Source organism: Chroicocephalus ridibundus, chromosome 2 (assembly GCF_963924245.1).
Source record: "Chroicocephalus ridibundus chromosome 2, bChrRid1.1, whole genome shotgun sequence".
NCBI lineage: Eukaryota > Metazoa > Chordata > Aves > Charadriiformes > Laridae > Chroicocephalus > Chroicocephalus ridibundus.
Genome location: NC_086285.1, coordinates 167,002,420 through 167,019,194, shown reverse-complemented (window position 1 = coordinate 167,019,194; position 16,775 = coordinate 167,002,420). Strand labels below are relative to the sequence as shown.

Below are 16,775 nucleotides of genomic sequence, written 5' to 3'. Positions count from 1 at the left end.
CTTGTAACAGCTATATATTATATATATATAACTATGCTATACTATATCTTGTAACTATAACATTGTAACAAGCATTTAGGGGGGTCCCAAACCTGCTGACCTGAGAAGTCGGTCTCCCTTACCATCATCTGTATGTTCCTATAATCAATAGAAACACACTTGATGTATGTTGGAGGCTCCCAATAAGCTATCCCTTCTTCATCTAAAATGCATCTTCGAAGGATCAGCCCTGGAAGAGGAAAGAAATGAATACGGGAGTGGGAACAGCAAGATGAAAAGCCAAGCACGTTCATGAAGGCCACCCAGGACTGGTCAGTGTATCCACATAGGCAGACCTACCAGCACAACAGGCAGCAGAGGCATCTGCAGACGCCTGAACAACATGTGCAAGCATGTAGGACAGAGTATTTTTATTTTCTTTTCCTGCATTTTCTTATAGAAGGGCAGGACAGCAAAAGGAACTGGGAATAAAAACAAAGCCTAACAAATCCAGCATGTCTAGTAAAGGAGAAAGGTTTTTTGTGCCCTGGAGGGCAGCTTTTTTCCTGGCTCAGGAAGCTCCACGAGCCTCCCCAGGTGGCATGGTCTGGTATTTGCAACTAAACCAGTCACAGTGGCTTGTGCTGCCTACGCAGTCTCAAGGAGAATAAATATCCGACAGCACAATCTTTGCATTAGCTGAAAAGCTCCAAAAGCTGCTTGCAGTCCTCCCCCAGGCATATCCTTAGCTTCAGTCTACAGTGAGTTTTGCAGTGGTGATCACATGCCTTTGCAATGCAGAGGAACAGACATATTAGTGAGGAGGAAAGGGAGAGGGATCACCTTGCCCAAGCAATTATGCCTCTATTTGGAGAGTCTCTGAGGAGCACACTTTGCTGGGTCCACAATCCCCTTGCTATTGCTAAACTATTCAGTGACTTTGCTATGGATACCGCCCTTCTTCTAGGCTAGCATTTGGGATGACACTGACTGTCCCAGGCTGTGTGAGTCAAAGAGAGCTGCAGGGTTTATCTGTGTCTGACAACCTCACTCCAACAAAATAAAACCTTTACGTTCGTTACTGACGCTGCTGTCCCCACTTCAGTTCCTGCCCGAGAGTGAGGAACATCCAGCTGAGGACAAGCTCTACCGCCAGCATGTGTCCTGGCACCTTCTTTACACTGCTTTCCACTCCTTGGGGAACATGTGGCCGCTGTCACAACAAGTAATACCTGTATGCCCTGATCCTATCACATCATACCACCATGGTCAGATCATCAACTTGGGCACCTGAAGATACATTTAGAGAGCTGCTATGGTTTCTAAGAAGGAGAGGAGAGTACCTAAGTGTGAGTGGATAACACAATTCAGATTTCCTACTTTTGGATACTAGCTTCTTTTCTGGGCAGTGGGGAGAAATATAACACCCAAGTCTAGCGGATTTTAATAAAACCCTACCTGCTTCTGCAGAGCTATTTGTAGATAATGTGGAAAACATACCACAGTCACCCTTAATTGCAATGCTGTCCCAGGACTAGACAGTAGGTGGATGGGAGACCAGTATGAACCAGATTCTCCAGTATGAACCAAGAAGTAGTTATAACAATGAAGGACCACAGAAAGCCAGAGAGAGCTGATTTAGCTCTGAGTGAAGGAAGTGAAGTTCATTTGTTTGTCTTGTCCTCCCACCACCAGGTTCTTCTCACCTAGGATGTAAGGGATAAAGGATACCCTGAGGGTGGGCCAGCTCCCTGGCCAAGGCATGCGGTCATCCTTACCGGTGGCATTGCGAGGACACCGGACAGCTGCAGCATCCCCAGCGGGTGTCTCTTTCCAAACGACAGAGGCAAGACTTTCCTCGTCACAGATTTCATGGGGCTCTGCAAGGAAGGAAAAACTCCATTGGTAAAGCCTCCTCCTCAGGAGGGACGTGAAAAAGGGAATGGAAACAGTCAACACGGGACCGTGGTCTGGAGCACTGTGGTGTGAGCCAGGAGGCCTGGAGGTGAACTCACAGCTCTGCAGCTGCTTGGCACATGGCCCCTGGCAAAACCACTTAACCTCTCCGGAATTTGCTCTGCCTGTCTGAAAACTGGGCGTCCATCCATCCTGAGGATTAGCTTGCTAATATGCATGTAACAACCTGGGAAAGTCCACTAACATGCTTGCTTTGCCTTGTGGCAGCTCTTTGCAAGGAAGCTGTTGTTGCTAGACCCTTCTAAAGAGTTTTCTTTTCTTGTTTAATGGGTAGATGTCCACCTTTTGTGGGTGAACTCTGTGTCTCCAGAGTCTACTCCTTTCATCCCTCAGGGCTGGATGTGTCTAAAATGAGGCTCAACATAAATAAGTCAGAATAAGTATGAAGGAAAGAACAAAAAGTAGTTGGAAAAAAAGATGGACGTATCCCCTGGGTAGACGTCATTCAGGACCTCTGTCTACAGCCATTTTATGTGAGGACACAGGGAAAAGATCTTCGCACCAACAGGCTGGATTTGCATCAGCAGCTCTTTTCCAAACATTGCTGCAGAGTCCAGGAGACTGCAGAAATGTGTTTTGAGACAGAAAAAGCTCTTTGGAAGGAGGGTTTCAGATGCTTCCGTCTGTGGGTGGAGCTGAGTTGGCCCCATAGTCGGAGGGACCTGGGAAAAAATATTCACGGCAGGAGAGCTTTGTGCTGAGAAACTCACTATTTGCAGCACATAAAATGGAAGGAGCCGTCAAGATGATGTTGAAGCTATTTATCACTCCTGAGTGTGAGGAGGAGAAAAAATTATATTTAATGGTTTTCAATTGCAACTTTTATTTATTGTATATGTAAAACTACCAATAAAAAGGAAGCTGACTGAATGCTTGCAACTGGTCAGGAAAGGCAGCCGCAAAGCCAAAGCCAACCAGCCATGGAGCCTGGCAGCTGCCCATACCAAGGTCCAGTGGTGCCAGTAGAAAAGGTTGTAGGGAAAATGTACATCTGCTATAAAAAGAGGGAAGCCTTGAGTTTTCATGTTTCTCCCAACACAGCAATAACCCTGAAGGCTTTCTTCTACAAGAGATTGTGCAGTGGATGTGCTTACATAGGCCATTCCAGGACTTACCTCATGGAGCAAATACCCAGTGAGGGACATAGCCCAGTGATGCCCTGGGTCCAACCTGTCTGTGGGGAATGCTCAAACCAAAGATTATGGATATGGCAAGTCCTACTTCTTTGAAGGACTCATATAAGTCCCAACAAGCTGCCTACACATCACTGCTCCTGGAATCAAGCTCCAAGACTTGAAGACATGGCTCCAGCCCCAATTGCAGTTTAAAGACAGATTCCTCCTCAGTAGACACTGATAATGGACAACTCACGCTCTCTGCTTGGAAGCAGATGCTCCTTCCTCCGTTTTAAAATTCCCTTTTGAGTAATCGCTATTGTAATGAAATCCCAGAGGGAAAGAAGGGCCTCTGCTGTGCTCTGCACATATGCAGAAATAGTCCCTGTGCCAACAGCTCATGACTTCTGTAGATAAGGCAGAACAAGGGTGAAAAAGAGGCATTTTTATTTCCAACCTGTTGACATGTAGGACAGCGAGATTAAGTCACCCACTTGTGACCTGCACATGGTCATCCAGATAGCTTGTGGCAGAGCAGCGAGCTGAATGCAACACTCCTGCCTCCTTGACCAGTGCTTTGGCCATGGTGACAGTCTCCACCTCAAACTGGGGTTCAAAGAAGGGTTTGAGGCATGGGGTGGGAAGCGTTTGGCACCCTGGGCTACAAAACAGCAGAGCACATTGAAAAGCAGAGAGGGAACGTGTTCACATCTAACCTCCCCTTTCTCGTCCTCTGACCTGTCAAACCTTCCCTGTCTCACCACCCCTGCAGTCTCCCTGGGGACCACTGAGGGATGCTGTGGATCAGAGATGCTCTTTAGAAATACACTGGTTGTCTGACATTGTCTTGCCAATGAGTGCAGAAGCAATTCCCAGGCCAGGAGAGAATCATTTCATCCTTTTTTTTTTTTTTTTCCTTCTTTTTTTCTTTTTGATGTTGCTTCGTTACAAAATCCTTTTTACCAGAGTAACCTATTCGCACTGGGAGATTTTAATAACTAACCCAATTAAGCTCAATTCTTCTGCTCAAACCAAATCATGCTGGCATTTGATACTTTCTTGGGAACAAATTGAGTGGGTTTATTTTTAGCCTCTGATGACTCCCCACCTTTTCCTTCCCTTGCAAATTAACAACTGCAACGAGACCCTTCTGGTTTTGAACCCTAGCAGGACTTAGTCCCTGAGACATGCCTTTTCCTTTTGAGCACTGTGCAGGCATAAGACCCCGCGGAAAGAGAAGAAAAGATTGGGTTTGTTCTGCCAGAGCCCCAGCTGGCACACGCTGAAGCTGAACTAAATCTGCATTGCTCTGTAGACACCACCAGACAACCCGGTGCTAAGATTTTCTATGGCTAGGCAGAGCTTTGTGGCTGAGTTAGAAGAGACTCTCACACACCACTGCTAATTGAGAGGCACAGCTTGTAAGGAGAGGTGATGTCTTTTATTAGAGTGTAGTTGGAAAGAGTGAATATGCGTCGCAGCCACACAGCCTCTTTCTCTGTTATCTTTGAGCTAAACGGGCTGAAACTTCCACGCTGGAGTGCTTTGGCTTTTATCTTTGTCTTCAGCAGTTTGCAAGGGAGCCTCAGTGTCAGCTGTCCTCAGTGTGGCAGATCCACCTTCAAAAACATCTGCACCACAACAGTTACCTCTGTGCTGAGCTCCTTCAAAAACATCTGCACCGCAACTGTTACCTCTGTGCTGAGCTCCTTCAAAAACATCTGCACCGCAACTGTTACCTCTGTGCTGAGCTCCTTCAAAAACATCTGCACCACAACTGTTACCTCTGTGCTGAGCTCCAGCCTGTCTTTTAGGGAGGCACCCCTTTTCAGTAAGACTGCCAGGATACCGCCACGAGAATCTCTCCTGTCTCTCACTGAACTGCTCTGACAATTAATTACCCTTTTGGTCAAAAATCAGGACCTGTTACAATTGATGCAATCTGGCTGTCAACATCATATGGGCCATTGATTCCCTACCAGCAATTTCACCAGGTGCTTTGACTAAGACTGAGAAAGAAAATAAAAATGGTGTGCTTTTTTCTGGCCTCTGTGTACTGTGTGAGAGACAGACAGAAACATTCCCACTTGCAAGTGTTTAGTCCTGCTTATTTTTCACATTAAACGCCAGGTTTTCCCCTGTCCTGCAGCTCACTTGTTTGGAGAGCTCACATTCAGGCTTTGGCACACTTTTTCTCAAAGGGATGATGCTCCCATGGCTGTAGCTAGAGGAGGGTGAGTTTGGGTAAGGCTCTGAACAGATGTAGACACATCTGTCTTTTTTAAAACTAAGTTTTCTGCAGGTCTCCTGGAAACTAGGTAAAGGGTGGGAAACCACTGCAGCATCCTCAGTGCTCAACTACTTCATTGACTTGAGACACTGATATCAGTTTTTGCTATGAGTGTGTCTTTTCCTTTTATGACTCTATGGCAATAAAAGGTGAAAACCATCAAGGCTAGACTGGTGGGACTTGTCAGACATGCACTGAAACCAGCATTGTTACACTGGTTTTGGCAAGAATTAAATCCAGGCCTTGATGTATTTTGTGTCTGGAGTATGGGCAGGGTCCAACCAGTTCACAAGTCCTTGTTGCATTCAGCTCTCTGAAAAATGACATTTTTCCAAAATCCCTGTCAGAAAGAGTGAGGGGTTTGGGGTACATACCAGGACACTTTCTGTCATTGCACTGCTTATACTCTTCTTTGGGACCCTGGCAAGTCTCTCCACCGAAGAAGGGTCCATAGCACACACGGTCACGTCTCTGCGTCCCACCTCCACATGTGGTGGTGCAGCTGCCCCACACTCCCCAGGCCTGCCACTTCCCATCCACTGGAGAAGAAAAAGAGGAGAGAAACAGCCTGTCACGTCCCAAACATAATCTGCAACAGAACGGGGCAAGGTCCTAAGGTGAACACTGGAACATAGGGTGAGTAGACCATGGCTTGGTGGGAAGGGAGTTCTCCAGTCTTGGATATTTGTTTGATCCTCAACAGACATGAAATCAGTGCGTGCTCTTTCCCATTGCAGCAGCCTTTTTATATCTCAGGGTGCTCTTGTGTTTCTCCTCAGTATCCTCCCCCACTGCAAAAAACAGCCCTAACTCTTTCTTTGCACTCAGATTTGGGTCCGTGCTCATGAATGGTCCCCAGGTAGGCAGGGATTCAACTTGCCTGGCAGCCACATCTGCCAGCCAAAGTACATAGCTTGAGTTGGTTGTACAATGCATGAGTGAAAATAGACCTTGCCAGAGCTGGTCCAGAGAGTTAGAGAGAAACCCTTGGGCAAGAAAGCATGAAGAAACATCAAATAAACTTCCCTCCAGCTGTTTGCATTGTACTGTTGTTTCATGTGCCTTGGAAAGAGGTTTGGGACATTGTCTCACTATATTGTATCTTCTCCCAACATCTTTACAGATTCAGTGGAAATGCTACTTCCTTTATGTTAACAATGGCATTTATCAAAATTCTTCTTCTTTTACGTTAACAATAGCATTTATCAAAGCACTATAAAAATGTTAATTAGCCCTCACAACAAGCCTGCAAGGTAGGGAAACATTCTCCTCTGCTGCATCACAGATGAGAAACAACAACTGAGTGACAGAACTAGAGCAAAGACCTAAATCTCCTGATTCTTATTTGGGTTTTAATTAGGAGATAACATGTCATCTTGGGTTGAATAACTCCTTTTGGGAGGGTGGGGGATCCCTCTCTTCTTCTCCAAGAAGTAGAAAAAGATTATCATAAAAAAGGGACAGCACCAACCTCTGATGCTTTCTCTGGTGACACTGTCTGCAGTGGAAGCCATGACCAACATTGCTTTAATAAAAAACTCTGAAAGCAGTGAGACAATATGTTGCCTAAAAAAAAAACGAGGCCCTTTTTGTCTTTGAAGATCTCCATAAGTTGCAAAGAAGGAGAGAGATACCTAAACACCAAAACCTACTAGAGACCATGTAGGAATGTCCAATACCTGTGTTAAATACTGCTTACATTCTGCTGCAGATGGTGATGCTACCAGAAAAGATAAGGATTCCCTGAGTAAACAGGCATACCAGGCTGAAGAGCTACTGGCTTCTATGTTTGTGGAGTGGAGAGACCAACACCTGCTCACCTAAGCAAAGTATGAAAAGTACCTCAAAGAGCTGAGTTGTTTCTGGCTGTCCCTGTTCTCTTGGAAATGGGAGAAAACCCTCTCCATCTTAGGGATCCATTCCTCCTCAGTTCTGTGGTCTAACAGGGAGAGCCAGTGAAAGGACTAAGAGAAGCATGGTAAGAAAAATTGGTTGCTGATCAATCTTGAAGGCTTCTAGATATTCAAGCTTTGTTTCCCGTGTCAGAATATTTTCATCACTTCCTGTCTCAATTAGACCTGTTGCAATGGCGTCCCCGAAGAGTTATGCACAGGAAGGAGGAAACTGCACCTGCAGCTTTATAGTGCTGGTGTCAGTCTGAGAAATGAAGACTTCTGGCATTAGGTGTGCTCTGGTATCTGCTTCGATTTTCTTTGCTTCTCCCGCATGAAATTGCTCTGCTGGAGCCCACAGTCCGTGGTATGAAGACACGGTGATTATTCTGTATGTCAGGTACTGGCTACAACAGCTGGGTCAGCAGAGATTATTGCTATTATTATTATTACTGCTGTTATTATTGTTATTATTACTATTTTAAGACACAGATAGATAAGTAAGTGACAAGTCTTAGGCATGAATCAAGGCTTCATAGTGCCAGATTTAGTCACAGATAAGGTTCAAAGCTATGATACAGTAGTGGTTGCTTCCGTTTGCTTCAACTATAACTGGGAGTGATAGGAGAAGAGGAACACCAAAAAAAAAAAAAAAAAAAAAAAGAAAAGAGGGTTTAATTGATATTTTGGTTTGGCTTTTTTAGCACATTCTGAAAACTGGTATCTAAGGTTAGAAAGACATTTTCCCTGTGGATAATCACTCACCTCTCTGGGGTCTCCTGGAGCGTTTGTCGGCTATGGATTTTGGCTTGCATGGTCTGTTGGTATGATCCACAGCCTCCTTACTACTGCATTACTGCTGAAAACTCTGCAACTCTTCCCCAGAGAGATGAGGAGGGAATTTTACAAAAGCCTATCTGGGACTGCAGAGAAGGATGACCCAAGAGAAAGAAAAAAGTCATTTGTCACTGACCTGGACATTGGCGTAGGAAGCAGTCCCTGGTCTCCACCCAGTGTCCCTGGCATTCGGCTCCCCCATAGGAGGGTCCATTGCACTCCCTCGTCCGCTGTTGGGTGCCGTTGGAGCAGGAGGCAGAGCAGGAGCTCCAGCTCGACCACTCATTCCAGTTGCCGTCCACTGAGTGGCCCAAAGAGAGAAAACAGAACGGAATGTGAAAATCGCTCCCACTGGAAAGAGGCATGTGCCTTTGCCTACAAGGGACGAACGCAGGGGAGGGCAAACTGGAGTCCCAAAGTTTTAGAGGGAAAAGATCATCAAAAAAAAAGTTCAGACAACAGTGGCAATGGCAATCTGTTGGGATCCTCTGCAACCTCCGATGGATATGTTATGGCCCAGCAGGATGCAAGTGCTGTAACATTTCAAATTTTTTGTCCATACATAACACCATGAAAGTTGAAATTATTGATATCATACATTCCAACATAAAAGTCAAAACTATTAATATTGCTGATCCCAACATAACATCAAAATATAGAGCATGGATCATGATTTCATTGAAGATTTTGAAGGAATCAATACATTACCATGACATTTCCCATTTTGGGCAATCAACACTTTTTGAGGGAACTAATTTTTCACCAGCGCAATGCACAAGTCTACAGGGAAGGAAGTTTCTCAAGCACCCAAATGCTCTGTTTTTCATTAAAGCACATACAGAAACTTGAATTGTGGAGTTATTCTCAGGAATTCATGCTGCTAGCCGGGAAATGCTCAGAGCAAAGGTGTACTTCAACAGGAGACCATGAACAGAGTGCGTGTGTGTGGTCAATGTACTTCTCTCATGGCTGAATTAACACTGACAGGCTTGATATGACTCTACACAGCAGTGTCTTTGATAATTAAATACAGGAGGGAGGGACAAGTGAGGTTATAATAGGGATGGGGTTGGAGAGAAACATGAATACATCTTATTAGGTGGTACAGTGTGAGGCATTCCCAAGTGTGGCAGCTACACTCTAATTGGTCACTGATCAACAGATTCATCACCCAGTCTGCTATTCCTGGAGCACTTTTTTCTCATTAGCAGCGGTCATCATGCTCTGTTTAGCTCTCACTAGCTGCTAGCTCTCACTCAAAAAAACAACCTGAACCCCTGAAAAGTCTGAATTCTGGCTCAAATCACGTTGCTGTAGATTGCAGTTCATTTTTTTTGGCTTTGTTTTTCAGTCCAAATATATATATGCCTGCTCCCCTGTGTAATCTGCAAGGATTTAAACAGCCCTGAATAATCCCCATTGCAACTGAGCAGCTTTTTGTTTGCAAGCATGGAAAAAAAAATGTCAAAAACATCCAAATGAGCAACTGTTAACTCAGAAGGGGTCACGTGAGCTCAGAAGGTGTGAAAAATCAAACATGCATAAAGGTACTTCCAAAAGGTGTTTGTTTTTAGCAATCCAAGCTTGATGTTTTCATCATGCATAAATTCAAGGCATCTTGTCAGTGCCTATCAATTTCAAGGAGGGGAAATGCAAGAAGTGGTGACTGACAGGTGATTCCTCCCTGGAAATGATCCAAAATCCCACAAAGTAGATCCTACCAGGTGTAAATTAGTGTATCTTTTCTGACTGAAGGTAGTGCTCCTAGTTTCCATGAACTGATGGTGTCTGCCCCTCATTAGCATTCCTCTATGTTGGAAAAGTGAGATTGCATTTACGAAAGTAAATGTTGCATTCGACAAAAAAGTTGCATTTACCAAAAAAGTTGCATTTACCAAAGCCCCACCTGCTGCTGTGGAAGTGGTGATTGGAAGCTCACCACAACTGTGAGCATTTGGAGATGGGAAAATAAAAGAAAGCCACATCCATAAATTGCTCATTCAGTGGGGGCTAAGGAACAAAAAATTTTCTTTGAGATGAGAGATTATTTATTCATGGACTGTAATTTCAAAGACAGGTGAGAAATGGAAAAACAGAGATGGCCATGTTGCATCTCCAGACACGTGCACTGACGCAAGAATGTCACTTGAGGAAGATGCTGAGGGCTGTCCATCACAGCCGCTGCAAGGACTGCTCAATGCCATTGTCACACCGTGGCATGAATCTGTCAAAAATGTTCATTGGAGGCTGGCTGGTGTCGTCTATTCAGAGATCAGCATTGTCTTCCCCCTTCTCTCTCTTTGAAGGACTTGAGACTCAGCCTGTAATACCTATTGCTCCGGAGGAACAAAAGCTCTGTTGTCCCTGCAGCAGAACATTTTTATCAGTTGTAGTAATAAATCCTCAGAGCAGGACGGTAATAAGCGATATGACCGTCTGGTGTGTCAAGCGCTGAGCAGCTCCCATTGTTGTGCTTCAGTGGGTCCCTCAACGCTGTACTCATTTGGCACTGCAAAGCCACTGATTGCCTTTGTGGCATTAATTAGAGATGAAGTCTTGCAATTGGGCTGCTTGTCTTTTCCACCACTGTTTTGTTCGCTGCGGTGTATCCACATATTTATTTGTATTTAAATTAATTATGGATCAATGTTAACTCAGGGTATGCTTTATTGCCCAAGCAATGCCAGGTCTGACTTCTTCAATTTGTCTTTTTATGACAGAGTCAATTTCGTGTCTGGGATGCTCTTATTCCGAGCAGAGTCTCCTGGACAACAGCCAGAAATCCAAGGATAGTTACTTGGGGTGAAAACTGGGTGGGAAATGCCAGGAGGCTTCTCACAAATGTTTTCATAAAGTTCTCATTACTCCCACAATCCCTCTCCTCCTCCGGGGACATAATAATGTCTTATAATGTTTCTCATTAAACTGGAAAAATGTCAGTTGGCATTACCCTGGGACAGGGGAGGAGTGTTAGGGAGGTCCTTCGTGTCCAACTCGTGTTCACCAGGACATCCTGAGTTAAATTAATGGGGATTCTGTGGTAAACCCAGGGCATGGTTCAGGGGAAGGAAGCCATAGGATTTCCAGCGGGTAAAAGGCATTTAATCCTGAGGTTTCTTTCTTGAGGTTTCAAAGCAAAACTTGGGGAGAGACATTTGGAAGTGAAGTCTAGGGGTAGGAAAGAGGTACTTAAAAGTATTAAAATATGGCATGGAAGGCTCTCAGGAGTCTCTTAGTCCATCTCACCACCCAAAGCAGAATCAAGTACAGAGAAAACTTGCATATATAGTGAATTAATGCAAGTATATTGCTAGCAATTAGAACTATTAATTAATTCCAGCACAATAACAAGCCCAGTCAGGCAAAATAACTTTAAACCATTCACTGGAGATAACAGGTGAGGAGCTTAAGATGGTCTTGGGAATAGTAGTGATAGCTGAGCCAGTTCAGATCCAACCTATATAACATGTCCTCAGTGTTATTACATGGGGCAAATCAAACATAAGACAATGCTGAGACAAATAACACCAGAAAGCATGTCTAGGTTGCTCCTCCAATGTGTCCTTTCCTTGTAGAGGATCCTCTTCAGGACGGTCCAGAGTGTGTGCTCATTCAGCTGAGACAGCTACAGACCCATTTGATGAACCATGAGTGGACATCTTCGGAGGTGAGAAGACCTGCTGGAGGGAAGGCTTTGAATCTCTAACTGCCTTACCTGGGCAAAGTGCAATGTTGCAGAACTTTGTTTGCTTCTCTGGGCCTTCGCAGGGGTTTCCACCAAATTGTGGGGGCTTGCATGTGCGGGTCCGATCCCTGTACCCTCTCCCGCATGTGGAAGAGCACAAGCTCCATGGAGACCACTCGTCCCAGGTGCCATGCACTGCAATCAAAGAAGAAGTAAGTTTCCTCTCCAAAGGACATCTGGCGAAACAAGTGAGACCACAGAGCACAGCATCTTCCCACCCAGAATGAACAGCATGTGAGAAGTGAGTGTGGGAAGGACAAGAACAAACCAACCCAAAATGTGCAAGAGGAACATCACGTAATTTTTTATGCCTTGGTATTGACACCAAGTGTCTGTTACTTTCCAGTCTATTTGAATTAAATCAAAATGCACTTCTAATTGACCCTATTTTTTTAGATTTTTGAGCCAAGAGAAAAGGGCATTTCTTGAGCAAAAATGCATTTAGCTATAGAGGAACAAAAAGCCCACCACCCTTTGGGAAGCAGCATCACCATCATTTTGCCACTTCTTACCCTTACTTCTCTCCCTCAACACATTTTCTCATTGAATTGTCAAAGGCTAATGCACTCCCAAGCTCTCAGAAAAGCTGTAGTCTGGCTACTAATTACTATCATACGTCAGTGGCACCATAGGGGCAAAGCTAGGGAGACTTGGAAGAACAAAATGGGGTGGGCAACATGCTCCAATAGTGCTCAGGCCAGCACTTGTAACTCCTGGAATTAGATATCTAAAGCCTTCTAATCTATCTTAATCTAATCTTCTCCAATCTAATCTAATCTAATCTAATCTAGCCAGGCTATTTATGGAAGTTTAGTCACTGTAATCTCTAGAGGCCAAATGTTACAAGAATGTACTGATCTCTCTTAAGGGACTTCATCCAGCTTTACGAGAGAAGCTAATGCAAAATCAATAATGTTTCAGAAAAAAACACAACAACAAACAAACAGAAAAAAACACCAATAAATGAAACTGTTTCCAGTCCTTCATTGTTTGCTAACAGAGTCTGATCCCCCAGTATGAGGAAAGGGTGTTCAAACTTAAATTTTGCAATTGTCACCAAGCATCTCGCATGATAAGAGATAATTAAAGGAGGGAATGCAGAAAAGAGGACAGGAAAACAGCTTGGTGGTTTCAACATAGTAAGGCTGGTTCTGAACAATGATATTGTTAGTTGGGAGTCATGAATAACACACCTGCTTTAATAGTATGATTCTTCAAAATAATGTCCAGGCTCCCCAGACTGTACTTTTTCATCAAAATTGTGGAGTATGAAACCAGAGACAATGTCTGGCTCGATTCATAAACATACAAGCAGCCTAAGTTTTTCATGTTGATTTTGCAATGGTGTGCCCAGTGTTGGCATCTGAGCAGCTGAAAGTGTCTCCTGGTGCTTCCCTTTCCTGTCCCATGCTTGGAAACACCCCAAAGGCTACACACCTTTCAGACCTACTGTGTTTGTTGCCTTTAGATAGCACAGAATTGTCCATACCATGCAAATCAAGTGCCCATCTAAAAGGTGCTTGGTCTAGCAAAGGTCTCTGTAGGAGGCTTTAGGGTAAAAGCAGAAGGAAGAGGAAATAAAAAACACCTCCCTCCAAGCAGATATCACAGTGGAGATATCACAGTCCTCTGTGCATCTCCCTTCCCCTTCTGCCCATGTATATATGGAGTTCTCAGCCCACCTGGGCACACAGCAGAGTTGTTGCACTGTCTCTGCTCCCGGAGAGGGCCACTGCACTGAGTACTGTAGGAAGACGACACGCAGAACCTCGTCCTGGTCTGCCATCCCTCCCCGCAGGTGGTTGAACACACACTCCACGGGGACCATTCCTCTGCCGCCGGGTCACCTGTTGGGATTGGAGCAGAAGGTGAGAACATGGCATCCTTGGTCCTGGGTCCTCCAGTGCTTTCCATGTTGCACTTCACAAGTTTCTGGCAATACAGGACAGGGCAATGTGGGACAGCAAGGATGCAAGGGGATTGGTGAGAAAATGTGAGGGTTGACAATGGGCTAAAAGTTTTTTGGGCATACTGCGTAGAGCTTGTAATTCACGCACACAAAAAAAGGGAAGGACACTGTGGAATCATCACGGCACTGGACTGGGCAGGTTCCACTACTGATGACGAGGTGGTGTAGCCACTACAGAACTTTGTAAACTGGGATACGTATCATCTACTCAGAAAGTACTAATTAAGTAACAGTGATTAGGCAGATATCATGAATGTTTCCATATTTGAGCAGTCGTAAGGCTTCAGCTCCTTTTCCTGCCTTCTCACAGCCCCTACCAATGCAGATTGGCAATGGAGTAGAAGACAAAATAGAAGATGACAGTGCCTGAGAAGGACATTGGCTGAAGTAATCCCACAGAGCTTTCTCTTGTCATTTCCTTCACCTGCGGAGAAGACCTGGTTTGAGCATGTGACATGGAACAAGGCTGACTGTTCCCAGGCATCATACAGTCCCTATCAACTGCTTACCTGAAGGGGCAGTATTGGAAAGGTAAGTAAGGCATACCCTTGAACAAGAGATGGGAGTGGAAAGCAATGAGACATATTCCCTTTGTCATTAATATCCCTGCAGACAGATGCTCATGCCAGGGGTGTTTCAGCCAGGCCATAGGCTCCAGATAAGTCACCAGAAACATGACACGTGCAGGGAAAACACGGTTTTCCATTAGTTTCATAGGCATATCCTTGAGAAAATGCCTTTCTCCCCAGATGAAAACTTGTTGTTTCATTTAATTGAGCCCTGCATCATTTGGGGTTTGAGATTTTTTATGTATTACTAATGATTACACATAATAAACCTAGAAGATAACATTTGGTATGCATAGTACACAGGCATATGGCACAAATAAACACCAACACATCTTTGAGGATGCATAATAGAGGGACATACCCTTCTAGTAACAAGTTCTTCAGAACATCAGACTGCACTATGTCACATCATAACCAGATGCATCTGGCAGACTACAGACGATATAAGAAGGATCACCAGGTGCAGCAGGTAAGCATGACTTCAGGGGTCATTAAAATATGTCACAACTTGAGCTGCACCCAGCACTTGAATGTGTTTTCCTGCACCACCCGATTCCCAAAGAAAACTGGACAGTAGATGCTATATTGGTTTGACCAGCTGCCACATGGAGCATGAAAGAGACTCTAGCAGTGGGCTGCTACAGCTTGATCTCACCCTCAGTGTGGGTTATAAACCAGCTGCGTGAACGCTGGTGTCAGTACAGGAACTGTGATGGGGACTGTAAGGTTTGCAAACTACCAAACTGCCCAATGCTACCTCAGCTGACCTAAAGCTGTGCATGTCTGACTTCTTCCTCAAGGTGGTATATTTATTTACTAGTGTCTTAAGGGAGTTTTCTGTGTGCAATGACATTTTATGCAGGATTTCAAGTATTTATGGCTCTCATCAATCTGCTCATTGGGATTTTTGGTAGTTATGTGTTATTTGTTATGATGTGTCACGCTTTTCAGCGCATCTGCTTTGAGTGTCTCCAGTCATTCAGGCAGTTGGTAGTTCAAAGTAAGCCCATTAATTGGAGGTTGATGAATCAATATGTACAAGCCTGTTGAAGGAGAAAAGTGTAGAGGAAGACCTGTGATTGATACAAAGTGGACAGGTTTTCATTCCTTCATTTACTTGCTGGGGTCAGAAAGAGGTGGAGGTAAGGATGAGTCTTTCTCCACCTCATCTATGCCATTGCAACGATTATCATAAGACATAACTGCTTTCGTTCATTAAGCCAAAGTTGTTCAATACTGTTTCCCCTTGCTTTTGCATTTTGTCTCATTAATCTACCCAGTTGGTTCCAGTTAGATAAATGTTATCAACCTTGGTCTTTCTCTGGGATGTATAGGAGACCACGTGTGTTTTGAGGCCTTTGGGCTTCAAGAAAACATTGCTCCCATATCCTGTTTCTCAAGTATTAGATCTAATGGTATACAAAGATCTGCATTTCCATGGTAATTTTTCTGCCTTTCCAATAAGGAACTCAACTGGCTCTGTCAGACAGACAGTCCTGTGAAACTCCGAGTTCACCACCAGCAAGTTACCTTTTTGGTACTGTCATTTCAGTATTTGCCATTGAGAGTGGCCCAGATTTCAGGAGATGACTCTTTGGCTCACAAATCCCAACCATTCCTGCAACCATCCTGCTTGGACACCGCACCGACAGACGATGCCTTTGCATTACTCAGAGAACCCCTCCATCAACCTTGGACAACCTCCCCAATACTGCACCCAGCAGCATCAGTTCTCTCAGTGGAATAGAGCTGGGATTCTTCAGTAGTCAAACAGTGCAGGCTTGTGCCCAAAAGTCTTTCTGAGGCCAGAAGTGGGACAGGGGAAACCTGCAGAGACACAGTGGCCTCCTCCATCAGCAATTCATGGCTTGGAGAGCCTTCCATCCCACCACCTCTCCACTCAGATCTGGCTCTGTGGTTTTACAATCTCTATATTCAGACAAGAGTTAGTGTGTCACTAGGTGAATGAATGGCATTTTTGAACCAAATTCAGCCTCTTCTGCCTCTTTCCCCTTCTTTATTATTTTTGGCCTTTGCCCTTTCACAGTAGAAATATCTATGATTAGAGGTAAATCTCCTCAATTATCATCTCTCACATTGCACTAATACCTGTGGGTTTTTTTTAAAATCTATAATATAGATTCTTTTCCAAGTGCTGGTTACTCCTTTGGGTTTCATCTCATTTTGAACTAAGCAATATATCTCCGCCTAGGGCACTATGTCCTGTCTAGTCTCAAACATTGCAGAAATTCAACAGATTTTCAAAGCATGACAGACCCAGTTCTGAGATGATCTGAGGCATCAGGACAAGGTCTCTCATTCACCACCCAAGAGAAGCAGAATATTGTCCATCACTAAAACTGTGGATGAGAAGAATTTCTGCACTGCTGTGGGTCAGACTG

General features: G+C 44.5%; 1 protein-coding gene across 14 annotated transcripts in view; it reads right to left on the bottom strand.

Annotated features, from left to right (window-relative positions):
* Window positions 1–16,775, bottom strand: part of ADGRB1 (adhesion G protein-coupled receptor B1) — a 293,273-nt gene that overhangs the window by 139,648 nt on the left and 136,850 nt on the right. For 12 of the 14 annotated variants that reach the window (XM_063327633.1, XM_063327630.1, XM_063327629.1 and 9 more), the window contains 6 exons: window positions 13,518–13,682; window positions 11,807–11,970; window positions 8,227–8,401; window positions 5,736–5,900; window positions 1,758–1,859; window positions 123–229 (listed from right to left, as the gene is read on the bottom strand). In XM_063327633.1, coding sequence (XP_063183703.1) covers window positions 123–229; window positions 1,758–1,859; window positions 5,736–5,900; window positions 8,227–8,401; window positions 11,807–11,970; window positions 13,518–13,682 — 878 coding nt within the window. Of the gene's footprint in view, window positions 1–122; window positions 230–1,757; window positions 1,860–5,735; window positions 5,901–8,226; window positions 8,402–11,805; window positions 11,971–13,517; window positions 13,683–16,775 lie in introns of all 14 variants that reach the window. The other 2 variants (XM_063327631.1, XM_063327641.1) reach the window with 1 other exon arrangement.